The sequence below is a fragment of the Cebus imitator genome, unplaced genomic scaffold (assembly GCF_001604975.1).
Source record: "Cebus imitator isolate Cc_AM_T3 unplaced genomic scaffold, Cebus_imitator-1.0 Scaffold415, whole genome shotgun sequence".
Lineage (NCBI taxonomy): Eukaryota > Metazoa > Chordata > Mammalia > Primates > Cebidae > Cebus > Cebus imitator.
In genome coordinates, this window is record NW_016107730.1 from 1,113,285 (window position 1) to 1,139,260 (window position 25,976).

Below are 25,976 nucleotides of genomic sequence, written 5' to 3' on the forward strand. Positions count from 1 at the left end.
CAGGCACGCGCCACCATGCCCAGCTAATTTTTTGTAGTTTTAGTAGAGACGGGGTTTCACCATGTTGACCAGGATGGTCTCGATCTCTTGACCTCGTGATCCACCCGCCTCGGCCTCCCTTTAATCCCTTTCTTTACATGCATGGCAGTGTGCTATACATACTGTATATGTTCATTTTTTACCAGTCCCTAATAATTGCAAAAAGACTGAAAACAGTGCTGCAGTAGACATCCGCATACTTGTGTGCTTTTGTGCAAACATGCAAATGTATTTGTAGGATAATTTTCTAGAAGTATTTCCTAGCCTAAGGATTTTGAAGGGCAGGAAGGTAGGGTGGACCTAAGGAAACCTGAGTAAGACATCTGCCCGTGGTTGTGAGCTGAGAGGTGCTGGACATGACCAGGCGGACCCGATCAGCTTGTCCAGCTGATCTCTATTATGAGGAGGCACTTGAACAGGGAAGGTTTTTATCCTGGGCCCTAGCCCTTGCCATTTCCTCTCACCTACTTTCTCACCTCCATCCAAATCAGGAAGCACAAGCCTATGCCGACGACAATAGTTTGCTGTTTATGGAGACATCAGCAAAGACTGCCATGAACGTGAATGAAATTTTCATGGCAATAGGTAAGTTGCTTCTCCTCCCCTCCTGTCTGCCACACCAAGGGCATATCACTTGTCTGCTGTCCTGGAGTGGGCCTGTGGGGTCCCTTCACCACTTTTAACCTTCTGATAAAATTGTTTTCATCCGCACCTGACTCCCAGTTGTAGATGTTGGTTATTCACCTCATAAGTTCCTGAAGCCTGGGTCAAAGTCTCAACATTTCACCCCTGACCCTGTCGCCTGCCACCCATGTCCGAGCCTGCCATCACTACCCCTACCCACTTCCTGGGAGTTTTTAGCTCATTGGCTCTGGAATCATCCTGCCTGGGTTGCAGATCCTGCCTCAACTACTCGTTAGCTCTGTGGTTTGGAGCAAGTTATTTTACCTTCCTTTGCTGCAGTTTCCTAAAAACACTCAGAAGGCACCTGACACATAGATATGTTAGTTATCACTGATGGGGTGTAAAGGCCAGAATCTGCTCCAGTGGAACTCAGAGAGTTATTGGGGTACTCCCTACAAATGCACTTTCCCCCACTTCCAAACAGCTAAGAAGCTTCCCAAGAACGAGCCCCAGAATGCAGCTGGTGCTCCAGGCCGAAACCGAGGTGTGGACCTCCAGGAGAGCAACCCAGCCAGCCGGAGCCAGTGCTGCAGCAACTGAGCCCCCCTTGCCTGCCCGCTGCCCCCACCTCCTCCGCCTGAACGACCCGACTGGAATCCACTCTAACCAATCGCACTTAACGACTTGGGCCACCACTGGGGGGCAGGGGGGAGGGGTCCACCATGATTTCTTCATATAATTTTGATCATAGGCTGGAGTGAGGTATTCCACCTGCACCTTTCTGTACAAATACTAATTCAATTTTAAGTCTTAAGTCACTTTTTTAATATATATGATCTTCTGCTCTTCCCACTTCCTCCCCTTTCTACTGCTCTCTCACTTTCCCTTGCTGGGAGTAGCCACATGCTCCTGTCCGCCCCGCCCCCCCCACCCTTGTACATGGGGACAGCGGGGTCAGAGCAGCTACACTTTCTTTCCTTCCTGCGGAACAGCAGACCCAGCAAGAGCATCCACATCCTCTTCCTGTTCGGAGTGGTCTTGGGTTTGGGCGGTGGGGCAGACCTTGGGAAGGGGCTTGGGAAGGGAGTGGCAGCTCTTCCCTCAGCTGGCTGTCATCAGGCTGCAGCCCCCTCCCTGTCCCCACCTCCCTGCTGGGGAAGCACAGCATTATCACAGCATTATTGTGACAGCCACAAACCCATTGCCCACAGCCCCTCCACTCTCGGTCACCCCGACCTCTGGCTCTGAGCCCTGTTCTGACCAAATCACGATGATGAGTATTTGGGGGTGGGTGGGTAAGGGGGGGAGTGGGAGGGGACGGAACCAACTTTTTCTGTATTTTGTATTGTATGTTTTCTTCAACATGTAACCAATCAGTATCTTGTCAATATAGTCAGCCGATCGACCTCACACTTGTCTTCCTTGTCTTTCTCTGGCAGAGTTTATCAGACCATGCCCTCTCTAGTTTACTTGAAGTTGATTTAAAATGAACCACTGAATCTGGTTAAACAAAAGCTTCCCCTCAAATGTGAGGGAATGCTGGTGGTCATGGTGACCAAGAGAAAGAGGCTCTTACTGTTCGCAGCTCCGATGGGGTAGGGGTAGGGTAAAACTGACCTGGGCTGACCAAGTTTGAAGTTTCAGGGCCTGTGTTCACTTCTCTACCACTCCCTCCCCCTCCACTACTTACCAGATCATGCTGGGGTAACATGCGGTCTGGATTTGATGATCAGTAAGTAGTCTCTGAAACACCAGAAGCAATCTCTTTGGGTGTTTTGTTTGGTCTTTACCAAGCCTGTGAGGGTCTGAATCCTCTCACTCTCTTCCTGAAGAGGAAGGAATCGCTGCAGCCCCTGGCTTTCCTCACCACCTCTGTCCACAGCACCCCGAACACCAGATCCAAGTTGCCCCAACCCAGCTCTCTACTGGTTCTGGAATCAGATCTGAACACTCTCAGCTCTCTGCTGCTCCCTGCTGGAGCTCCTGCTCGGCTAGGGTCATACTCCCCTCCAATTTCTCTGTGTTGGTGAGACGGAGTCTCTGTCACCTAAGCTGGAGTGCAGTGGGGCCATCTCAGCTCACTACAGCCTCTGCCTCCTGGGTTCAAGCCATTCTCCTGCCTTAGGCTTTCGAGTAGCTGGATTACAGGGGCCTACCACCATGCCCAGCTAATTTTTGCATTTTTAGTAGAGTGGGGTTTCACCATGTTGGCCAGGCTGGTCTCAAACTCCTGGCCTCAAGTGATCCGCCCGCCTTGGCCTCCCAAAGTGCTGGGATTACAGGCATGAGGCATTGTACCCGGCCTCTTATTTTTTGAGACAGAGTCCTACTCGCTCAGGCTGGAGTGCAGTGGCAGCATCTTGGCTCACTGCAATCTCCCTCCGCCTCCCATCCGCCTCCCAGATTCAAGCGATTCTCTTGCTTCAGCTTTCCGTAGCTGGGATTACAGGCGCACACCACCATGCCTAATTTTGTTTTTAGTAGAGACGGGCTTTCACCATGTTGGCCAGGCTGGTCTCCAACTCCTGGCCTCAAGTGGTCCACCCGCAGAGGCCTGATTCTTGGTGGACCACCACCTTGAGGTGCCTTTCGTGCCTCCTGTGCCTCCACTCCCTCTACCTCTCACCCCATCCCCAGAAAAACAACGGACACCCAGGCTGCTGCACACAGGGTTATTGTTTACTGGGTCAGCTTGGAAGCCTTAGAGCCGAGGCTGCTGAGTTTCAGGGACGGTCCTGTTTGGGCTTCAGGGAGAGCCAGTGCCCCACACTGGCCTCTGACCCACAGCTGGCCGGAGGGGGTCAGGCAGCAGGTCATGGCGGTGGGATTCATGTTGGTCGGGAGTCGCGTTTTCCGGTGCATCTTCTGTGACATGCTGTAACTGCCCCTTTCCGGGTCACTGCCCTCCATTTGCCGCTGTCCGGTCACCATCAGCCATTGGCCATCCACCTGCACCACCAGCTCCTCCGGGGCAAAGTCATGGGCATCCATCTTCATTTGGAAACTGTCTCTGGCATGGTCATTGTCCTCCTGAGCTGCCGGGCTGTCCTTGAGCAGCCGCACTGGCAGTGTGGCCGCCTGGTTCCGTTCAGCGAGGGCCACGCTGGGACACTGGGATGGCACCCGGCTCTCGGAGAAAGTGTTACCGACCCTCTGTATCCGATTGAGCAACCAACTGCTGTCCAAGAGCTCGAGGCTGCGAGCACAGAGCTAGGCGCGAGGACCCCAGGAGGGGAGGGGCCTCGCACAGCCTAGCTGAGCTCGGCTCGCTCGGTTCCCCTGGGTTTCCTTTGCTTCTGCAAAAGCAGGCGGAGTTGAGGTCAGCCACGCCCATCTTACCACCAAGAGCAAGACTGTCAGCGCCAGGCAGCTGCTCTCATCCCAGACCCTGACCCTTTCTCCGCCTTTCCCCACCTCGTCAGTGGGTCTGGGGCTGTGAAGGAACTGGATCCACAACCAGGCCAGATCCGAGGTAGCCGGACCCCGCCGCAGCCAGCAGCAGACTGATCTGCTGGCTAGCTGGAAGGGGGCTGTCTTGCCTCCTAAGGACCAGACCTGGGGCAAGGATTGTTCCCAGATACAGCCAGGGGAGGGCAGCCTTCCCGGGTCATCCACCCTGCCTCTCCCTGACCACCCACAACTCCACGTGACACGTGGGACGAAGAGGCAGACTGGTCTCTCCGGCTGCCTTAATAAATCCGCTCCCAGGGCTTCCTGTGCGGCAAGCTGGGTTCTGGGCTCTGGGGCCACAAAGATGAAGACGCAGTTGGGGCTTCAGGAGAGCAGCTCCCAGTGCACAGAGAAAGACCTACCTCTCCTCTGCCTGACCCTCCACTTCAGTAGCCTTGGTGACCATCGTGACCACAGCTATGGCTCTGGTGCTGTTATTTGATAAACTTTATTTTTTAAGAGACACGGGGTCTCGTTATGTTACCCAGGTTAATCTCGAACTACTAAGTAGGCTAAAGCGATCCTCCCATTTCGGCCTCCCAAAGTGCTGGGATTACAGGCGTGAGCCACCTCACCCAGCCTATAAACTTTATTTTTTTATTTTTTGTAGAGATGGGGGTCTCCCTATGTTGTCCAGCCTGGTTTCGAACTCCTGGGCTCAAGCGATCCTCCTGCGTGAGCCAGCCACCTGGCCTGATAAACTCCCTTTGTTGAGTGATACTATTAAATACATACATACAGAAAAGCATACAAAAGGATGCAGGTGAATGTCAGGAAGAGAACATACCCAAGTCACCACCACACTGCTGCAGAACTGTTGCTACGTTTCATCTCTACCGCAGGTGCAATTCCGTGTCCGGAGCCGCGTGGGGCAGGGCTTTTGCAGGAGTTGGGGAGAGGGTTAAGTGGTACAGAGGCTCGGGGAAGAGGCAGACCCCACGATTCTCCCAAGACACCTTGTCCCCAAGAGAACAGCCATCGTAACTCGCCCGGACGCCTTCAAAAGAGATTAGAAGTGAAGAGGGGTCAATGTGGGGCTTACGTTCAGGCCTCACTTGGCCGTCAGGGACCAAGAGACAAGACAGAAAAGTCTGGAAGCTAAAGGCAGTGGGGGAACACAGCGGGAAGACTACAACTCCCGTCGTGCGCCGCGCAGCGACGCCTGCGTACTGAGCGCCGGTTGCCCATGCGGCCCTAGGGCTGGGAGCGCGGCGCCGCTCTCCGCTGCGGGGGAGGCCATGGCGGAACCTTCCCAGGCCCCGACCCCGGCCCCGGCTGCGCAGCCCAGGCCCCTTCAGTCCCCAGCCCCTGCCCCAACTCCGACTCCTGCACCCAGCCCGGCTTCAGCCCCGACTCCGACTCCCACTCCGGCACCAGCCCCTGCCCCAGCTGCAGCTCCAGCCGGGAGCACAGGGACTGGGGGGCCCGGGGTAGGAAGTGGGGGGGCCGGGAGCGGGGGGGATCCGGCTCGACCTGGCCTGAGCCAGCAGCAGCGCGCTAGCCAGAGGAAGGCGCAAGTCCGGGGGCTGCCGCGCGCCAAGAAGCTAGAGAAGCTAGGGGTCTTCTCGGCTTGCAAGGTGGGGGCGGGGCCTGGGGTGAAGGGGCGGGGCTTGGGGCATCCCCGGGCTCGGGTGGGAATGGGGTCAAAGCTCTGGCTGCGGAACGGCTCTTGCCCCAGAGGTATAGGTCACTGACTGATCCTTCCGCCTCCAGGCCAATGAAACCTGTAAGTGTAATGGCTGGAAAAACCCCAAGCCCCCCACTGCACCCCGCATGGATCTGCAGCAGCCAGCTGCCAACCTGAGTGAGCTGTGCCGCAGTTGTGAGCACCCCTTGGGTAAGGCAGGCAGCGCCTTTGGAGCTGGGGGCAGGTGCAGGGTCCTGCTTGGACAGGGTGACAAGTCCCACAAAGCCTCATCTCTGAAAAAAATCAAAGATGCTTCCTAAGGAGGGATTGGGTTGGGGGTGTGCATGCATCAAGAAAGAAAGGAAATCTCAGCCCAGAACAGGTCCGGGCAACCCAACGGTTGATATCAGAGCAATCAGTCTCACCGTTGGTCACACTGGTTGGAGGGACGGAGTGTGTATCTTTGGTTGGCTGTGAAGAGAGGCAAGAAGCCTTGTTGCTCTCTTCTATCAGTTTTTCCCAACTCTGCCACCTGTCTTGCAGCTGACCACGTATCCCACTTGGAGAATGTGTCAGAGGATGAGATAAACCGCCTGCTGGGGATGGTGGTAGACGTGGAGAATCTCTTCATGTCTGTTCACAAGGAGGAGGACACAGACACCAAGCAGGTCTATTTCTACCTCTTCAAGGTGAGCTTCCACCTAAGGAGGGTGTGAGTGGGTGAAGGAGGTGGGGCCTTGAGGGGTTGTCTATAGCTCTGCCCCGCTCCCCCCTCCTTCCCTTCCTCTTCTCTCCAGCTCCTGCGGAAATGCATCCTGCAGATGACCCGGCCCGTGGTGGAGGGGTCCCTGGGCAGCCCCCCATTTGAGAAACCTAATATTGAGCAGGTGGGATAGGGGAATTGGGGACAGCTTGGAGGAGTGGGGAGCCTGTGTTCTCCATTCTCAAGCTGAGAACATGGGGGAAGTTCAGAGAAGGGAGGGTGTTTTGTGCTAACCTTGGTGCTGTAGGGAGGGGGCAGAGCTTCTCTATAGAGAGCACCTGAGAGAGAGGGGAGACCCTTGTCCCTGGCCTCAGGAAGCATCTTCTTTTGTCTAAGAAGGCCCTGCGGGCTGCTCACACCTCATTCCTGGTTTTGTCCCCACCCACCGCTTCTCAGGGTGTGCTGAACTTTGTGCAGTACAAGTTTAGTCACCTGGCTCCCAGGGAGCGGCAGACGATGTTTGAGCTCTCAAAGATGTTCTTGCTCTGCCTTAACTACTGGAAGCTTGAGACACCTGCCCAGTTTCGGCAGAGGTCTCAGGCTGAGGACGTGGCTACCTATAAGGTCAATTACACCAGGTAGGCTCAGCTGGGGGCAGCGTTGGGGCAGCCTTGCAGGCTCAGCCTGGGTTCAGTGGTTTCCGCCCTCACCTGTTTCCCCTCTGCCTCCTACTCTAGATGGCTCTGTTACTGCCACGTGCCCCAGAGCTGCGACAGCCTGCCTCGCTATGAAACCACTCATGTCTTTGGGCGAAGCCTTCTCCGGTCCATTTTCACTGTCACCCGCCGGCAGCTGCTGGAAAAGTTCCGAGTGGAGAAGGACAAATTGGTGCCTGAGAAAAGGACCCTCATCCTCACTCACTTCCCCAAGTAAGGCTCCTTCTGGCCTATCAGGATTTGGCACCAAGTTCACTTCCTCCCTGTTGTCCCCTTTTTTCCAGGAAGGCTTCCTGGATTGGTCCCTCCTCTCCCTCCATGGGCCTTCTGGGATCTGGGCGTCTACCTGGCAGACTTGCCCATGGCCCAGAAGCAACTTGCTAGTACTAGTCTGGGGATGGCAGGTACATGGCCCGAGCTAACGCTGCCCCCCTCACCCCACGCCCCGGTAGACGTTACTAATTATTTCCCATGGGGGCCTGGACACAGCCTCAGACTCCTTCCCTGCACAGCTCTCCAAGAAAGCAGAGCTTACGCTTAAAGTGAAACCCATTTCCACTCCTGTTCTGGTCTTTTCTGTACTGTGTTCTTCTGTTTGGCCACACCTTTTAAAATCTGGGTCATAACTCCCCTGTTCAAAAAGCCTTACTGACTAATCCTGGCTCTCTAGTGCCCCCTGCCACCAGGTGGGAACAAAAAATGGCAAGGTGGGGTGGAATCTGAGCCCATTTTGATACTGAGGGCAGTGAGGGGGACTCAGGGTGACAAGGTGTCCTGCCTGGTCACATAGCACAGGATGACATCAGCTCCGACATGTCTCCTTGTGCTGCCCAGCATGGCGAAACTGAGCCTCTTTGATCTCTGTCCTGGATGTGTCCTATCCTCTTACCTTCAATTGGAGGCTCCCTGAAGGCAGGGGCTGTCTCCTCTTTGAGGCCCCCAGTTCCCTAAGAGCAGGGTCTGTCTCTGACCAGCCTCCAGTCCCTTTGCTGCCTGGCCCAGGCCACACCCGTGGAGGACAGAGTTGTGGGACAGACTGTGTCCTCCCTACAGATTCCTGTCCATGCTGGAGGAGGAGATCTATGGGGCAAACTCTCCGATCTGGGAGTCAGGCTTCACCATGCCACCCTCAGAGGGGACACAGCTGGTGCCCCGGCCAGGTATGTGCCATGTTAGGCTCCGTAGGGTCTCTGGCCTCCCTGGCTGAGCTAAGCCTCCTGGGTGGAAGAGGGCTCAGCTGAGCTGGAGGGTCTGGATCCCATTGAGGGACCTGCCAACAGCTGCAACCCCTGTCCCTAATCTATGTCTGTCTGTCTCTCTCTCTCCCCCCACCGCACCATTCTCTCTCCCTCTCTCTCTCTTCAGCTACAGTCAGTGCAGCGGTTGTTCCCAGTACCCCCATCTTCAGCCCCAGCATGGGTGGAGCCAGCAGCAGCTCCCTGAGTCTGGATTCTGCAGGGGCCGAGCCTATGCCAGGTGGGATACTCAACCCCTGACCTCTGACCCTCATTCACCCCTCCCCAAACGTTTTTTACTGTTCCTGGACAACCTTGCCTACCTCCCCAATAGGCGAGAAAAGGAAGCTCCCGGAGAACCTGACCCTGGAGGATGCCAAGCGCCTCCGCGTGATGGGCGACATCCCCATGGAGCTGGTCAACGAGGTCATGCTGACCATCACCGACCCTGCTGCCATGCTGGGGCCTGAGGTGGGCAGCCCGACCTGCTGATCAGCTGGGGGATCCCCCCACCAACCTGAGACCCCGGCCCACTGCCCCTCCTCTCTGCCTAGACGAGCCTGCTATCAGCCAATGCAGCCCGGGATGAGACGGCCCGCCTGGAGGAGCGCCGAGGCATCATTGAGTTCCACGTCATCGGCAACTCACTGACGCCCAAGGCCAACCGGCGGGTGTTGCTGTGGCTCGTGGGGCTGCAGAATGTCTTTTCCCACCAGCTGCCTCGCATGCCCAAGGAGTACATCGCCCGCCTCGTCTTTGACCCGTGCGTCCCCCACAGAGCCCCTCCCCCAGGGCCACACACCTGGGAGCCCTTCCTCCTCCACCTCCTCACTCCTCAAAATTGGGGATCCCCTTTTCCCCACTTGTGAGGTTCAACCGTGGAGCATTCTTACTTCTCACTGCCCAACCCTGACTACAGCTCAGACTTCCAGGGCTCTGAAGAGGACAGGCAGGGACTGTGATGTGCCTCCCTCTCTCTTAGGAAGCACAAGACTCTGGCCTTGATCAAGGACGGGCGGGTTATCGGCGGCATCTGCTTCCGCATGTTTCCTACCCAGGGCTTCACCGAGATTGTCTTCTGTGCGGTCACCTCTAATGAGCAGGTCAAGGTGAGCGCAGCTCCCTGGCCCCAGCCCCATCCCACGGCAGGCTTCTAAGTTTGGGCCAGCCCTGAGCAGCAGGATGTGTGGGGTGCAGCAGCCCTTGTTCCTCTCTTAGTTAGTGGCCAATTCCTCACATCCCCACAAGGTGGCAGCCGTACTTTAATATTAGGAAACCACCTGTTCCCAAACGGAGCCCGAGAAGCAGCCACACTTTGGTGCACCTGTGGACGTGGGTTTTCCTCATCACAAGAACATCTACATACATGGGGGAATGAATTATTTTATTTATTTTTATTTTTTGAGACAGGGTCTCTGTCACCCAGGCCAGAATGCAGATCATGGCTCACTGCAGCCTCTACTTCCCAGGCTCCTGCCTGGGAGCCTCCTGCCTTGGCCTCCCAAGTAGCTGGGACGACAGGCGTGCACCTGGCTAATTTTTGGAGTTTTGGTAGAGACTGGGTTTCGATATGTTGCTCAGGCTGGTCTTCAACTCCTGACCTTGTGATTCTCCTGCCTTGGCCTTCCAAAGTGCTGGGATTATAGGTGTGAGCCACTGCTCCCAGCTGAACTAATAATTATTACAGTAGCCCTGTGCTGATAGTATTGGCTTCTGTCCTTTGTCACAACATACCCACTTGCAGGGTCTCTGTCTGGTTCTGTGTGTCACGTACCCCAGAGCTGCATGGTGAGTTGTTGGCCCTGATCTGTGGGAGGCATTGCTCCTGCTCCTGCCGCTGGTGATTCCCTCTCCCTTTTCCCCCAACTCTGAGGCCCGAGGACTGGGAATCAGTGGCCCGTGTTGTGTTTGGGCCATGGCTGGCAGCCTGACCGTCAACACATTACCTAAGGTAGCTGAGTTTCAGTTTTCTCTTCTATAAAATAGAGGTGGTAATACTCACCTCTGGGGTTAATTTGAGAATTGGTCTGTAAAACAGCAAGTACTGCACCTGACCCAGAGTGAGCTTAGCCCGCAGCCTTCCCTTTCTCCACATAAACTCTCCTTCCTCTGCCAGCTGCCTTTCTTCCTTGTGCCTGGATGCTCTCGCCCTCCCTACCTCCTTTCCATTCTGCCCTGTCCACTGTGAGCTCTGAGACCTCTCCAGCACCAGGCCCATCCTCTGCTCCTGGTGAGTCCTGCTCCCCTCCCCCACAGGGTTATGGGACCCACCTGATGAACCACCTGAAGGAGTATCACATCAAGCACAACATTCTCTACTTCCTCACCTACGCTGACGAGTACGCCATCGGCTACTTCAAAAAGCAGGTGACCTGTGGCCTCGCCCCACACCCGTCCTTTGCCTGGAGCCTGGGATCATTGTCTGATGGAGTAGGAGTCCCTTTGCGTCCCCTGTTTCACCTGACATCTGCCAGCGAAGTCTCCATGCCTGCCTTCCTTCCTTCCTCTGCTGCCGCTGCCCCAGGAGAGAACGGGGGCCTTTGGGGCCAGTATAGCAGGCTGGAGGAACTGGGGGCTCTTGGGGATGAGTTGGGAGCAGGCGATGACCTGGGACCTTTCCAGGGACAGTTTGAAGCCTCACAGTGCCCCAGGAGGAGGTTCAGGATTGGGAGGTGGCACATGGCAAGCACCACTGGTGCTCCCAGGGGAGGGACTGCAGAAGGTGGGAAATACTTATAGATGGACTGGGTCATGACCATCCATCCCCCAGGGCTTCTCCAAAGACATCAAGGTGCCCAAGAGCCGCTACCTGGGCTACATTAAGGACTACGAGGGAGCGACACTGATGGAGTGTGAGCTGAATCCCCGAATCCCCTACACGGAGCTGTCCCACATCATCAAGAAGCAGAAAGAGGTGGTGTGCGCATCTGTGGGATTTTCATGAATGTGCCTGCGGCGGGCCAGCGCACATGTATAGACCTATACCACGTGTGCATGCGCGTGTGTGAGTGAGGAGGGCACAGGCTGGGATCTTGGTTCTTGCTCTGCCTCCTTTGGGGAAGTAACGAGGGAAGGTGCCGGATTAGGTGGTGATGTAGCCAGGTGGGTGCAGCTGATGGCTCCGACCATGGCCCCTGGAGGGGCTGTTGTTGGGGCTGGAGTTGCCCCTCAGACCCTTCCTCCCCTCAGATCATCAAGAAGCTGATTGAACGCAAACAGGCCCAGATCCGCAAGGTCTACCCGGGGCTCAGCTGCTTCAAGGAGGGCGTGAGGCAGATCCCTGTGGAGAGCGTCCCTGGCATTCGTAAGCAAGGGTCTGGGTTGCGGGGTAGAGGTTGGGGGGCACGCTGCTTGGGGTATGGAGTGGCATTCTCAGGGACGTTCTCCCCCTCCCCACTTTGCAGGAGAGACGGGCTGGAAGCCATTGGGGAAGGAGAAGGGGTGAGTGTTTTGTCAAGAGAGCTGGGTTGGGGGCGGGGCAGAGGGACTGGGAGCCTCAGACTTGGTGTCTGTTGCCCCAGGAAAGAGCTGAAGGACCCTGACCAGCTCTACACAACCCTCAAAAACCTGCTGGCCCAAATCAAGGTGAGGAGAGCGGGTTTCCTTTCCAGGGCCCCTGCACCAATGGCTGTGGCCTCTTGATGCAGTGTGGGGTGGCTGGTGATCTCAGGCTGGCATGGGTGCAGCCGGGCTGTCCCCAGCTGGGCTCTTCTCTCCAGTCGCACCCCAGTGCCTGGCCCTTCATGGAGCCTGTGAAGAAGTCGGAGGCCCCTGACTACTACGAGGTCATCCGCTTCCCCATCGGTGAGGACCCTCCATTCCATCCCCATGCCCTCCTCTTCTGTCCCCACACCTGCTCCTGCCCTCACTGCACCCTGCAGCCCCATGGGGCCCACCCTGGCGGACAGCCCTGCCGCAGCCCTCAGCCTCTTAAAGCTGTGCTCCTTCTCCTGCTGCTGCAGACCTGAAGACCATGACCGAGCGCCTGCGAAGCCGCTACTACGTGACCCGGAAGCTCTTTGTGGCCGACCTGCAGCGGGTCATCGCCAACTGCCGCGAGTACAACCCCCCCGACAGCGAGTACTGCCGCTGTGCCAGTGCCCTGGAGAAGTTCTTCTACTTCAAGCTCAAGGAGGGAGGGCTCATTGACAAGTAGGCCCCAGCTTTGGGCCGCAGCCGTGACCTGGAACATCTCCACCTCGGATTCTGATCTGATCCTTAGGGGGTATCCTGGCCCTACGGACCCAACTCAGCTTGAGACACTCCAGCCAGGGGCCCTCCGGCCCCGATCCTGCAGCCCTCTCTGGACCTTCGGGCACCCCCAGGCCTGCAGCTCTGTCGCAGCCGTTACTGCGTGTGTGAGCGGTCTCCTGGGTCTGGGCCCAGCTCCTCTAGAGTGGCTGTTGGCCGGGGATGGACCTTGCCCAACCCTGGTGGCCCCCAGACCTGCTCCCTAAGAGCTGTGAAGGCTTGGAGTCCTGGGCCTGGCCCAGGTGGTGGTTTCCCTGAGGTCCAGGACTGCTCGTTTTAGCTTGAGTGATGGCTGCAGGGGTTGGAAGTCCAGCTCGGACTGGAGGGGCCATGCCTTGCCCGGCACTGTTCTGTCAGCCTCCCCCAGGATGGGAGGGTATGGGGACCATTCACTCCCTGGCATTAATCCCTCAGAGGGAACAATAAAGCTCTTTTTATTTCTGTGTGTGATTGTTTCTTTGGTATACTCCCAGCCTTAGCAGGCTTGCCTTTGCCCTCAATGATCTCTTACAAGCTGGAAGCTGCCCTCCCCAGCAAGCCTTAGGCCTGGTCCTGTGCTCCTAGGGTGATGGGTCCTGCCTGGCTGCAGCCACCCACCCTCCCTCCTCCAAGCTGCTCCTGATCCAGATGCCAGGGCAACGGGTCAGAACCCCTTGCCTTAATCTTAACCTGGGTAGCTGTGGTTACAACCGACTGCAAAAGGGCCAGAGGGTAGAGGATCCCGTAACAGTGGGAGTACTTCCCTGTTAGCACACTGGATTCTTGGGGGCAGGGATGGGAGTTTTCCTGAGTCGGCTCATCTGGCTCCTCCCCTCAGTTTCAGTTTCCATATCCGATCTCTGCTCTCTGTGCTGAGCACAGCAGCACCAGGCTAGGCACGAGGCCAAGCTAAGGCCTACCTGATGGAGCAGGTGAGACCCGGGCTGGGCAGGGGGCAGGTGTAGCTTGTGTTATTCCCACCCCCACCGTTTGGCCAGAGCAGGCTCCTGATGGGTTGAGAGGGTCCTGCCCCCCTCCCTCAAGCGGGGTGGAGTCCCGGGCAAAAGAGAGGTCTCTGCATGGACCGGTCTGGCCAGGAGTGGGATGAGTGGAGGGGCCAGTGGGTCTGAGTCCCCTGCCATTCCCAGAATGGAGCTATGGCCCTAGCAAGGGAGGTGGTGATGCCTACCCGGGCGCTGGTGCAGTGGCAGTACTCGCCATTCAGGGTTTGTACTCGCGGCAGTTGGCGATGACTGTTAGCACAAACGGTTCTTTTTCTTCTTGATTCTTTTTCTCGGAGCAGGGATGGGAGATTCCTAAGTCGGCTCAGCTGGCTCCTCCCCTCAGTTTCGGTTTCCATTTCAGATCTCTGAGCTGAGCACAGCATCACCAAGCTGAGCTAAGCAGGGCCGCCCTGGGCAAGCTTACATGGTAGAACAGGTGAGACCTGGGCTGGGCAGGGGGCAGGTGTAGCCTGTGTTACTCCCGCTCCTGCTTTTTGATGGAGCAGGCTCCTGATGGGTTCTGAGGGTGTCCTGCCCCACCTCCCTCAAGTGGGTTGGAGTCCCTGGCAAAAGGGAAGTCTCTGCACAGACTGGTCTGGCCAGGAGTTGGGAGGGGTGGAGGGGCCAGTGGGTCTGAGTCTCCTGCTATTCCCAGAATGGAGCTGCGGCCCTACCAACAGGAGGTGATCACGCCTGCCCTGGAGGGCAAGAATATCATCATCTGGCTGCCCACTGGTGCTGGGAAGACCCGGGCAGCTGCTTATGTGGCCAGGCAGCACCTAGAGACTGTGGATGGAGCCAAGGTGGTTGTATTGGTCAACAGGGTGAGTGGTCTGCCCTGCCTGCCCTGCCCCACTCCCCCACCACCAAGCAGGGTCTCAGCTCTTCAGGTGCCTCTCAGTCCCCACCAGAATTCCAGAGCTGTGGTGGCCATCCCTAAGCTCACCTGTCTTTCCACCCCGGCTTAGTACCCAGCTATGTCCTGCGGGTCACCTTACCTCTTCCCCACTCCCCTGGCCCCAGATTCAGCTTTCTCTTCCCATCTCATTCTCTACCCCCAGGTGCACCTGGTGACCCAGCATGGTGAAGAGTTCAGCCGCATGCTAGATGGACGTTGGACCATGACAACCTTGAGTGGGGACGTGGGGCCACGTGCTGGCTTTGGCCACCTGGCCCGGTGCCATGACCTGCTCATCTGCACAGCACAGCTGCTGCAGATGGCACTGACCAGCCCTGAGGAGGAGGAGCACGTGGAGCTCACGGGTGAGGGCCGTGGGCGGGGGGGAGAAGGATATGCACCCAGGGTACCTCCTGCCAACCCCAGGGCACCTCCCGAAGTAAAGGTGGTGGGAGTTTTTGTGGGAGCCTGTTTACAAAACCCCAGCAGACACTAGCAGAAACAGGCTGGGCTATGGTGTAGGATCTTAGGCAAGTCCCTTCCCCAGCTGAGCCTCCATTTACTAATCTGTGAAATGGAGAGAAATCACCCGTGCCTGGCTTTTCATCCTGGGACCCAGCTGCAGGTTGTGAAAGGAAGAAGGAATTCTTAGATTATTGTTGGGACTACCTGAGGGTTTATGGGAGGGAAGGGCTTTGCAAACATAGGTCACAGCCTTCCCCTTTGGGCCCCCAGCCTTCTCCCTGATCGTGGTGGATGAGTGCCACCACACCCACAAGGACACTGTCTACAACGTCATCATGAGCCGGTACCTAGAACTTAAACTCCAGAGGGCACGGCCCCTGCCCCAGGTGTTGGGTCTCACAGCCTCCCCAGGCACCGGCGGGGCCTCCAAGCTCGATGGAGCCATCAACCACGTCCTACAGGTCAGCCTGGCCCTGTGTGCCTCCCACCACCAGACACACCAGGGACCTCCCTCCCTCCCTTCCTCCCTCCCTGCCTGCCCACCCACTACCCCATCCCCCCCAGCATTACTCAGGCTCTCCATGGCAGGGTCTGGCCCCTTCCTCACCTAAGATCCAGCCTCCAATGGCTTCTTATGGCACAAAGAATTAACCATAGTTCCTACTACAGCCACACTGGCCTGCCACCTGCTTCTTGAACATGCCGTGCTTCTTCCCATCTTGGGAACTTTGCACTTACCATTTCTTTTGCCTGGAATGCCCTTCCCTTTGAACTTTACCTGCTGCCTCCTCCTTGTCATTCACTGAGCAGCTTAAATGCCATTTCTTCAAAGTCCTCCCTGATCGCCCCCTCCGCTCTCTGTCATATCATCCAGTGCTAGCCTCTTCAGAGCTTGTTAAAGCGCTCTGCAAGGTTCCATTATTCTTTGCTGGTTTATTATCTGTCTCTCCAACTCCAGTCTGAGTTCCTTTGTGTCTCCAGTGCCTAGAACAAGACTGGCACAGAGAGGGCGAGCAATATTTGAGTAGATGAATGCCCATGCCCCCAATGGCCTCCCCCTCTCCTGTCCTCAGCTGGGATCCATCCTGTCCCAAAGGTTTGCCCATTGTCCCCACAGACCCTTACTTTCCAGTAAAGTCCTCTCTGTTGCCCCCAGCTCTGTGCCAACTTGGACACGTGGTGCATCATGTCACCCCAGAACTACTTCTCCCAGCTGCAGGAGCACAACCAGCAGCCTTGTAAACAGTACGACCTCTGCCAAAGGCGCAGCCAGGTACACGGGGGCAGGGACACGGTGGGAGTGGGAGCCCGTGTGAAGTGAGGACCCCAGGCTTGGGCCCTGACTCTGCCCTCACTAGCTGTATGACTTCAGGTTACTTGCTCTGTGTCTGAGCCTCAATTTCTCCTCTCTGTGAAATGGGGCAGATACAGCCCATGCCCACAGCCCACTCTTCGGATTGACTCAGAAGGCACCGCCTGCACCTGTCACAGCACTGACATGCTGGGGAGTGCTCTGCAAACCAAAGAGCAGGGCCACTTTGTGCTGAGGCTGTGTTGAGACATCTCCAATGTGGCCAGGGCCTGGTGCCTGCTGTGACTGGACGGGGCAAGGACTAGGTGTCAGGTCCACAACTACACCAATGTTACACTCGGGGTCAGGCTTGAGCCCACGCTGTGGTCTGCAGGGAGTGAATGCGCAGATAGCTGAAAGAACTCTCGGCTGGGCCGTGGGCTGGTGAAATGTAGTTTTAGGCCAGATACAGTGGCCCACGCCTGTAATCCCAGTACTTTGGGAGGCCGAGGCCGGCAGATCATCTGAAGTCAGGAGTTCAAGACCAGCCTGGCCAACATGGCGAAACCCCATCTCTACTAACAAGACAAAATTAGCCAGGCGTGGTGGCGCATGTCTGTAATCTCAGCTACTCGGGAGGCTCAGGCAGGAGAATCGCTTCAACCCAGGAGGCGGAGGTTGCAGTGAACCGAGATTGCACCATTGCACTCCAGCCTGGGCAACAAGAGGGAAACTAAGTCTCAAAAAAAAAAAACAAGAAAAAATGTAGTTTTATTCAGCAGCTGCAGCTCTCTCACACTAGCTCTCTCACACTGTCCCCCTTTATCTGGGCTGTCTGCTCTGGCTCTGTGGCTCCTGCTGCACCCAAGCCTGCAGCTGCACTGCCTGGCCTGCAAGGCCAGCTCCGTCAGGGTCAGCAGTTAACTCTCTCCCTCTGGGCACAAGCTGGTTCCTGGCTCCCCACTGCCCACCTTCAAGATGACCGGCTCTCCCTTAAAAGGGTTAGTAGTGTTATTCTCTCTCTGGGTGTGCCCACATGCGCTGCCATACCATGCAGAACTGAGCCCTGTGCACAGCATCAGCAGGGCAGTTACACCTTCTTCTGACAATAGGGGCTCAGAGTCAGTATGAACTTACACAAACAGGCTATATAGCAAGTGGAGTATGCTCCTGCCCCCTAAACTCGCTGAATCACCCTGGCCCGGATGTCTGCCTCTGCCTATTCCTTGACCAAAGCGCATCCATGTACCTTATACTAGGCCCCACCATGCCCAGGCCAAAGGGTAAGAGCACATGGAGGGTAAGACAGGGCAGGAGCCGGGTGCAGGAACCTGGCCCATACCTCTGGCCAGGACTCCTCCACACCCCAGCCGGCCTCGCTCTGGAGCGCTCACCTCAGCTAAGACAGATGGGTGAGGCCGTCGCGGTGCGCTGCACGCCGGGGTCAGCGCCCCCACTGAGTTCCCATCCTCCAACACATTTTGGTTAGAAAAACGGGGTGTCCACCAGTATCCTCGCAGGCACCGTCCCATGTGTATGGGAATCCCCTCCAACTCTCCTCTTGCTAAGGATCTGTTTGGGGACTTGCTGAAGAAGCTCATGGACCAAATCCACGACCACCTGGAGATGCCCGAGTTGAGTCGGGACTTTGGGAAACAGACGTATGAGCAGCAGGTGGTGAAGCTGAGCGAGACTGGTGAGAGGGGCAGCCCCTCAGGCGGAGGCGAGGATGTGGGAGTGGTCAGGGGTGGGCCCTGCCTGGGCGGAGGCTTTAGGGGCGGGGCCTAGCCACTCCAGGGGCAGAGTCTGAGTGGGAGGTCCCTGTGGGGCCTGACAAAGGGTGGGGCAGGGGACGGGCAGGGGCCCGCTCAGACCCTACGCCCTCTACCCGCAGCGGCTTTGGCTGGGCTCCTGGAGCAGCGGGTTTACGCGCTTCACCTGAGGCGCTACAATGACGCACTCCTCATCCACGACACCGTCCGCGCCGTGGACGCCCTGGCTGCGCTGCAGAATTTCTATCAAAGGGAGCACGCCACTAAAACCCAGATCCTGTGTGCTGAGCGCTGGCTGCTGGCCCTGTTCAATGGTGAGGGACGGGAGGGGGTTAGTGGGCGGGGGTGATGGGGCCCGGATGCGAGATCAGAGGCCAGGGCACAGGTGCCAAGACCGATGGGAAGGTGCCCGCGAGGATACTGGTGGAGATCCTATTTTTCTAACCAAAATTCAAGGCCATGGGTAGGACGGATTTATTTCCTCATTTGGGAGGGTTTTTGCATAGTTATTAAAATTAATTCACATTATTGATTTTTTTTTTTTTTTTTTTTTTTTTTTTTATTGGTTTTTTTTTTTTTTTTTTTTTTTTTTTTTTTTTTGGGTTTTTTTTTTTGAGACGGAGTTTCGCTGTTGTTACCCAGGCTGGAGTGCAATGGCACTATCTCGGCTCACCGCAACCTCCGCCTCCTGGGTTCAGGCAATTCTCCTGCCTCAGCCTCCTGAGTAGCTGGGATTACAGGCACGTGCCACCATGCCCAGCTAATTTTTTGTAGTTTTAGTAGAGACGGGGTTTCACCATGTTGACCAGGATGGTCTCGATCTCTTGACCTCGTGATCCACCCGCCTCGGCCTCCCAAAGTGCTGGGATTACAGGCTTGAGCCACCGCGCCCGGCTCACATTATTGACTTTTAAGAGTCAGGGTCTTGCTCTGTCACCCAGGCTGGAGTACAGTTGTGCAATGATAGCTCACTGCAACCTCGACCTTCTGGGCTCAAGTGATTTTCACCCTTCAGCTTCCTGAGTAGCCAGGACTACAGGTGGGCACCACCACTCCCTGCTAATTTAAAAATATTTTTGTAGAGGCAGAGTCTCTCTTTGTTGCCCAGGCTGGTCCCTAACTCCCGGGCTCAAGTGATCATTCTACCTCTGCTTCCCAAAGTGCTTCGATGACAGGCGTGAGCCACTGCACCTGGCCCAGATTTTTAAATTTTACTAATTTATTTAAAGATGGTGTTTCACCATGATGGCCAGGCTGGTCTTGAACTCCTGACCTCCGGTGATCCACCCACCTCAGCCTCCCAAAGTGCTAGGATTACAGGCGTGAGCCACCGCACCCGACGGCCCAGATTTTTTTAAACCACTAGTTAGGAGTGATTCCTTTAGACTGGGAGAGTGAGGCTGAAAGTCAGAGGGTGAAATTTAAGGCTGAAAATCTCAGCACAGGCTGGGACTCAAAAGATCTGGGTAGCAGAGGTCAGAGTGAAAAGTTCAAGGGTCATCCTGATGGCTGGGTTGAAGGGCTCTGGTCTGAGGTCTGTACTGTATGACTCTGGTGTGAGGCTGGCCTTGAGAGTGGGCTTGGCAGGAGGCATCCTTTTTGTTTTTGTTTTTGCTTTGAGAGGGAGCCTCACTGTCAGCCTGGCTGGAGTGCAGTGGCGTGATCACAGCTCGAGTGATCCTCCCACCTCCGTCTCCTGAGTAGTTGGGACTACAGGGGTGCACCAGGACGTCCAGCTACTTTTTGTATTTTTTTGTAGAGATGGGGTTTCAGCGTGTTGTCCAGGCTGGTCTTGAACTCCTGACTTGAAAAGATCCACCCACCTTGGCCTCCCAAAGTGTTGGGATTACAGGTGTGAGACACTGCGCCCAGTCGAGGCATCCTTAAATGTGTCTTGGTGCTCCTGGTGAGGGAGTCAAGCAGGAGCTCCATCCTCCCCCCGCCCCCACCTTCTGCACTCCTATTCCTGTGACCACCTCCTCCACCAGTGCCCTCCCCACTCCAAGACCTGAATCCTCTGCCTCTGTTTGGGGTTGGTGGGGCTCCCTCCCTCCCTCTCTCCTTCCCTCCCTCTCTCCCTCTCTCCTTCCCTCCCTCTCTCCCTCTCTCCTTCCCTCCCTCTCTCCCTCTCTTTCTCCCTCCCTCCTTCCCTCTCTCTCTCCCTCCCTCCCTCCCTCCCTGCCTTCCTCTCTCTTTTTCTTCCTTTCCTTTCTTTCTTTCCCTTCTTTTCTTCCATTCTTTCCTTTCCTTCCTCTCTCGCCAGGCTCTCGCGCCAGTGGCGTGATCTCAGCTCACTGCAACCTCCGCCTCCCAAGTTCAAGCGATTCTCCTGCCTCAGCCTCCTGAGTAGCTGGGATTACAGGCGTGCACCACCACGCCCAGCTAATTTTTAGTAGAGATGAGGTTTCACCATGTAGGTCAGGATGGTCTTGATCTCTTGACCTCATGATCTGCCTGCCTCAGCCTCCAAAGTTCTGGGATTGCAGGTGTGAGCCACTGCGCCCAGCCTCTTTCCTTCCTTTCTTTTCTTTTCTTTCTTTCTGTTTTTTTTTTTTTTTTTAGACAGAGTCTCACTCTATTACCCAGATTATAGTACAGTGGTACAATCATAGCTCTCTTCATCCTTGACCTCCTGGGCTCAAGCAATCCTTCTGCCCTCAGCCTCACAAGTAGCTGGGACTACAGACATGTGCCAATACACCTGGCAAACTTTTTGGGGTTTTCAACAGAGCACAAGAATATGCTGGCCCACTTGGCAACTCATGGCCTGGAGAATCCAAAACTGGAGATGCTGGAAAAGATCCTGCAGAAGCAGTTCAGGAGCTCTGACAGACCCCGGGGCATCATCTTCACCCGCACCCGCCAGAGCGCGCACTCCCTCCTGCTCTGGCTCCAGCAGCAGCGGGGCCTGCAGACTGTGGACATCCGGGCCCAGTTACTGATTGGATCTGGGAACAGCAGCCAGAGCACCCACATGACCCAGGTGTGGGCTTCGGGGCAAGATGCTGGTGGTGGCGGGGATTCCATAGGAGACAAGTGCGTGGAACAGGGTCTTCAGCACAGAGAGGTGGGGACAGGGAGACCCTGGGGGAAAAAGGTTGACTATCCCCAGGCAGAGGGGCAGGGAGCTGGGGGAGGGGGGCAGACACTGACATCCCCAGTGCTGAAGCCTCTTCTACTCTGGGGGTCCCTGCAGGCAGAAGGGTAGGACATGGGGGTCTGTAGGAAAAAGTGGGTGATGCAGATCCTCAGGGCAGATCAGGTCTGGAGTCCCTTGCAGGAGAAGATTATGGCTTCGGAGTTGTTCCTAGAGGGTCAGGGATTCTTAGAGTCCCTAGGGAAGTTAGGGGTTGGATAGGCATCTGGGAAGATGGGCATGATCCTGGGGGTACCCAGGGATAGAGATGGGATTCAAGTGCTCTAGGGAGATGGACCAAGATTGAGAGTGAGGGCTGAACCAGGAGAGGCTGCTCTGGCAGGGGGGGTCAGCCTGAGCTACCTCATGTGCCAGCCTCTTTCTCCTCCCTGCCCTCCCCCTGCAGAAGGACCAGCAAGAAGTGATCCGGAAGTTCCGAGATGGAACCCTGAACCTTTTGGTGGCCACGAGTGTGGCGGAGGAGGGGCTGGACATCCCACAGTGCAACGTGGTGGTGCGCTATGGGCTCCTAACCAATGAGATCTCCATGGTCCAGGTGCTCACACATCCCCTTCCACTCGGCAGCCCTCACAGGATGCTGTGTGGGGCCCCAGCCCAACTCAGAACTGCCCTTGTCTCCCTTCCCAGGCCAGAGGTCGTGCCCGAGCGGGTCAGAGTGTGTACTCATTTGTAGCAACTAAGGGTAGCCGGGAGCTGCAGCGGGAGCTGATCAACGAGACGCTAGAGACGCTGATGGAGCAGGCAGTGGCTGCTGTGCAGAAAATGGACCGGGCTGAGTACCAGGCCAAGGTCTGCAGGCGGCCTGCATGCCCTGTGGGAGGGATGGGGCGGAGGGAGCACTCCCTGGCAGGTTTCTGACTGCACACATATGTCCCCCTGTCTCCTCTACATCTCAGAGCTAAATTTGCCCACCTGGGGAAGGTTTGGAGAGAGGCCAGGTGTGGGGCTGCCAGGGAAGGCAGTGCCTGGACTCCAGAAGGCCTTGGGAACAGGCCTTATCCAGGGCTCTTTATTTATCCTTGCCATGAGATACTTTATGTATCTGCAAGAGCTGCATTACAGCCCTTCTGGAACCAGGCAGAGGGGAGGAAATAAGTCCACGTACAGAAGATAAGTCCAGAACTAGGACTTATAGCATCAGTTCCCCTGAGGCAGGGCCACTGCCTGGTCCAGGGTGTTCCTTGTTATTCCAGCATAATTGTTAATGATGCCCCATGACAGAGTCACAGAAGTAGCTTTGCCTGAAATCCTTCAAAGATGAAGCAAAGATTCAGCAAGAAAGCTTACCCCTCCCACTGTTGCCCCCACTACCCATTGTATTTCTCCCCATAGCTTCTTTTTTTTTTTTCCCCCTCGAGACTGAACCTTGCTCTGTCACCCAGGCTGAATGCAGTGGTGCATTCTCTGCTTCAGCCTCTCGAGTAGCTGGGATTACAGGCATGTGCCACCATGTCCGGCTAATTTTGTATTTTTAGTAGAGATGGGGTTTTACCATGTTGGCCAGGCTGGTCTCAAACTCCTGACCTCATGATCCACCTGCCTTGGCCTCCTAAAACGCTGGGATTACAGATGTGAGTCACTGCGCCTGGCAACACAGTCTCTTTTAAGAGAGTTCCAGGGAGGGGTTAAGGAAGTTCTCTTCTGGGTACAGATGATCTCAGATCTTTGGAACCCTTTGTCCCCCAGGGACCATTCTCTTAACCCCCAGCCATGCCTGGTGTCCCTTCCCACCCAGATCCAGGATCTGCAGCAGGCAGCCGTGACCAAGCGGGTAGCCCAGGCAGCCCAGCGCGAGAGCCAGCGGCGACAGTTCCCCATGGAGCATGTGCAGCTACTCTGCATTAACTGCATGGCGGCCGTGGGCCACGGCAGTGACCTGCGGAAGGTGGAGGGTGCCCACCATGTCAACGTGAACCCCAACTTCTCGTGAGACCTATGGAAGGGGCTATCAGGATGGGGGTGTGGGATGGAGGACTGGGAATCCTTCTCATCCAGACAGTGTTTTGAAGCTTTGTGAGGCCAAAGAGCATTGTAGCAAGTACTGATTCTGCATTTTCACAATAAGCTGGTTAGGCAGGTTTTATCCCTGTCCCCATTTTACAGGCAAGGAAATAGAGGCTCAGAGAGGCCATATGACTTGCCCAAGTTCCCACAGCCACTCTCTGGTTGACAAAGAACTGGAATTCAGGAGGATACTAAATGTCAAAAGACCACACATTGACCCTCTGGTTCTACCTACTATATCAAGAGAGCCTGGCTGTCCCTGAGCCATCCCCCATTCTCTATCTCCTAAAGAGTGACCTTCTCCCATCCTGCATCCATTTATTATGTCACCCTCTGTGTTCCAGGCCACTGTGCCAAGGATCTTCACACAGGTTTTCTCAATTGAGGAGGTAGCATTTCAGCTAGGTCTCAATGGGTCCGGTTTGAATGTGAGCAAATGAGAAGGTAACCATGGAGGGCAGGGCACAGTGACTCACGCCTGTAATTCCAACACTTTGGGAGGCTGAGGCAGGTGGATCACTTGAGGTTAGATGTTCAAGACCAGGCTGGCCAACATGGTGAAACTCCTCTTTTTTTTGGGGGGGCAGGGGGATGGGTCTCACTCTGTAGCCAGGCTGGAGTGCAGTGGTGTGATCTCAGCTCACTACAGCCTCTGCCTCCCAGGTTCAAGTGATTCTCCTGCCTCAGCCTCCCGAGTAGCTGGGACTATAGGCATGCGCCACCATGCCTGGCTAATATTTATATTTTTAGTAGAGATGGGGTTTCACCGTATTGGCCAGGATGATCTCGATCTCTTGACCTCCTGATCTGCCTGCCTTGGCCTCCCAAAGTACTGGGATTATAGGCATGAGCCACCACACCTGGCTGAAATCCCTTCTCTACTAAAAAAAAATAATAATAATACAAAAAATTAGCTGGGCATGGTGACGCATGCCTGTAATCCCAGCTACTTGGGTGGCTGAGGCATGAGAATCATTTGAACCCAGGAGGAGGAGGTTGCAGCAAGCCAGGATCGCACCACTGCACTCCAGCCTGGGTGACAGAGCAAGACTCTGTCTCAAAAAACAAAACAAAACAAAAAGCCAGTTGACCCGAGTGGAAGGGACTGTGAATAATGAGATTCAGAAAGAGACAGACTAGCCTGTGGAAGATCTTAAAGGTCAGGTGTGAAAGTGTAGCCTTTATCCAGGAGGTTCTTCTTAGGAATCTTGGATGGATTTTAAGCAAGGGGATGTCAGGGCAGATTTATATTTTTAGATCACTCTAGCAGTTGGTGGAAGGATGGCTTGATATTGGGAGTGAGAATGGAGGCAGAGAGACTTGTTAGGAGATTGTGAAGACCAGGTAAGCGATGCTGAGCTTGAGCCTGGGCACAAGGGAGCCTGCGATGGAGGCCACACAGGTAGAACTCGCTGAAGACTGGATTTCCTAGCCTAGGAAGTCTGTGCCTCTTGACCAGCAGGAAAGCCCAAGGTCCAGGCAGGGGCTTGGCCAGTAGGAGGACATGAGATCTGGGGCTGAGGAAGGTCAATGAGGGCTGTGGCCATCCCACTTCCTCTCCAGGATCTACTATAACGTCTCCAGGGAGCCTGTGGTCATCAACAAAGTCTTCAAGGACTGGAAGCCTGGGGGTGTCATCAGCTGCAAGAACTGTGGGGAGGTAAGAGCTTGGGCCATGTCCCAGGCCCCAGAGTCCTCAGCCCCAGTCTTCAAGAGGCCCTCACTAGGACAGGGGAGACCGTCCCACCCCATGGCCTCCAGTCTGAAGAGGGAGGTCCAGCCCCTGTCTAAAGGAGCCCAGTGTATGACAGCCTCAGGTGGGAAGCAAAGGTCCTGTATTCACGGAATTCCAACTTGAGGGAATCCCAGTCCAAGGCCAGAGACCCAGACCCTACTCTCTCTATCTCACCCCAGGTCTGGGGTCTGCAGATAATCTACAAATCAGTGAAGCTACCAGCGCTCAAAGTCCGCAGCATGCTTCTGCAGACCCCTCAAGGGCGGATTCAGGCCAAAAAGTGGTCCCGCGTGCCCTTCCCTGTGCCTGACTTTGACTTCCTGCAGCACTGTGCCCAGAACCTGACGGACCTCTCCTTGGACTGACCAGCTCATTGCTGCAGTGCCCGGCTCGGGCTGTAGGGGGCGGGAGAGTCCACAGCTGCAGTCGTCTTCCCCCAAACACAGGCTGGTCCAGGCCCCTCCTCTGGAATCACCAGCTGTGGGCATCAGGCCCACCAGGCACAGAAGAGTCCTGGGCATCCTGGCTTAGGCTTCCGAAATGGGGAAGCAACTGGAGGGCCAGACCTCAGCCCCAGACCCACCTCGCACACACATAGACACTTTAATAGGCACTGGATGGAGTTGGGGAAACAGAGGCAAAGGGAGTTGCCACACTTTGGACTTGGCTGCCCTTAAAAAAAATAAAAAAATAGCTGGTCTGAGTGCAGTGGTGTTTACAACTAATTGATCACAACCAGTTACAGATTTCTTTGTTCCTTCTCTACTCCCACTGCTTCACTCGACTAGCCTAAAAAATAAATAAATAAATAAATAAATTGCTATACTATACTCTGAATCACCACATTCTTTCCCTACCAAGGCCACTTCTAATTTTTGAGGCTCTTTATAAAAATGAAAAATGGGTGCCGGGCGCGGTGGCTCAAGCCTGTAATCCCAGCATCCCAGCACTGTGGGAGGCCGAGGCGGGTGAATCACGAGGTCAAGAGATCGAGACCATCCTGGTCAACATGGTGAAACCCCGTCT

At 55.7% G+C, this 25,976-nt stretch overlaps 4 protein-coding genes across 7 annotated transcripts in view; 3 read left to right on the forward strand and 1 right to left on the reverse strand.

The window, feature by feature from the left end:
• RAB5C (RAB5C, member RAS oncogene family) overlaps positions 1-2,073 on the forward strand; it is a 31,362-nt gene extending 29,289 nt beyond the window's left edge. Inside the window, exons 5-6 of the mRNA XM_017509424.1 lie at positions 531-624; positions 1,148-2,073. Coding sequence (XP_017364913.1) covers positions 531-624; positions 1,148-1,263 — 210 coding nt within the window. The 3' untranslated portion in view covers positions 1,264-2,073. The remainder of the gene's footprint in view (positions 1-530; positions 625-1,147) is intronic.
• Positions 2,074-3,321: 1,248 nt separating this feature from the next.
• HSPB9 (heat shock protein family B (small) member 9) lies at positions 3,322-4,519 on the reverse strand. Its single transcript, XM_017509313.1, has 3 exons — positions 4,492-4,519; positions 4,003-4,205; positions 3,322-3,873 (listed from the first exon to the last, which is right to left on the reverse strand). Exons 1-3 carry the CDS (start codon positions 4,517-4,519, stop codon positions 3,343-3,345), a joined length of 762 nt encoding a protein of 253 aa, XP_017364802.1. The 3' UTR covers positions 3,322-3,342.
• Positions 4,520-5,095: 576 nt separating this feature from the next.
• Positions 5,096-13,090, forward strand: KAT2A (lysine acetyltransferase 2A). The gene is made up of 18 exons (XM_017509427.2): positions 5,096-5,690; positions 5,827-5,950; positions 6,284-6,429; positions 6,538-6,627; positions 6,900-7,081; positions 7,181-7,372; positions 8,213-8,319; positions 8,525-8,635; positions 8,729-8,865; positions 8,949-9,157; positions 9,377-9,503; positions 10,651-10,761; positions 11,165-11,308; positions 11,584-11,698; positions 11,799-11,835; positions 11,916-11,979; positions 12,114-12,198; positions 12,357-13,090. The coding sequence occupies exons 1-18, from the start codon at positions 5,352-5,354 to the stop codon at positions 12,548-12,550; spliced, it is 2,514 nt and encodes an 837-aa protein (XP_017364916.1). The 5' UTR covers positions 5,096-5,351; the 3' UTR covers positions 12,551-13,090.
• A 348-nt stretch (positions 13,091-13,438) lies between these two features.
• On the forward strand, positions 13,439-25,641 carry DHX58 (DExH-box helicase 58). 4 transcript variants are annotated; one of them, XM_017509432.2, is made up of 14 exons: positions 13,439-13,556; positions 13,990-14,064; positions 14,284-14,452; positions 14,690-14,891; positions 15,262-15,452; positions 16,148-16,264; positions 17,852-17,978; positions 18,177-18,368; positions 20,784-21,037; positions 21,597-21,746; positions 21,839-22,000; positions 22,947-23,137; positions 24,779-24,875; positions 25,277-25,641. In XM_017509432.2, the coding sequence occupies exons 3-14, from the start codon at positions 14,285-14,287 to the stop codon at positions 25,313-25,315; spliced, it is 1,890 nt and encodes a 629-aa protein (XP_017364921.1). In that variant the 5' UTR covers positions 13,439-13,556; positions 13,990-14,064; position 14,284; the 3' UTR covers positions 25,316-25,641. The 4 variants fall into 4 exon arrangements, with proteins under 4 accessions (XP_017364921.1, XP_017364920.1, XP_017364917.1 ...); XM_017509431.2 differs by having other exon boundaries at positions 14,309-14,452; positions 25,130-25,641; XM_017509428.2 differs by having other exon boundaries at positions 13,440-13,556; positions 25,130-25,641.
• The last annotated feature ends 335 nt before the right edge of the window (positions 25,642-25,976 follow it).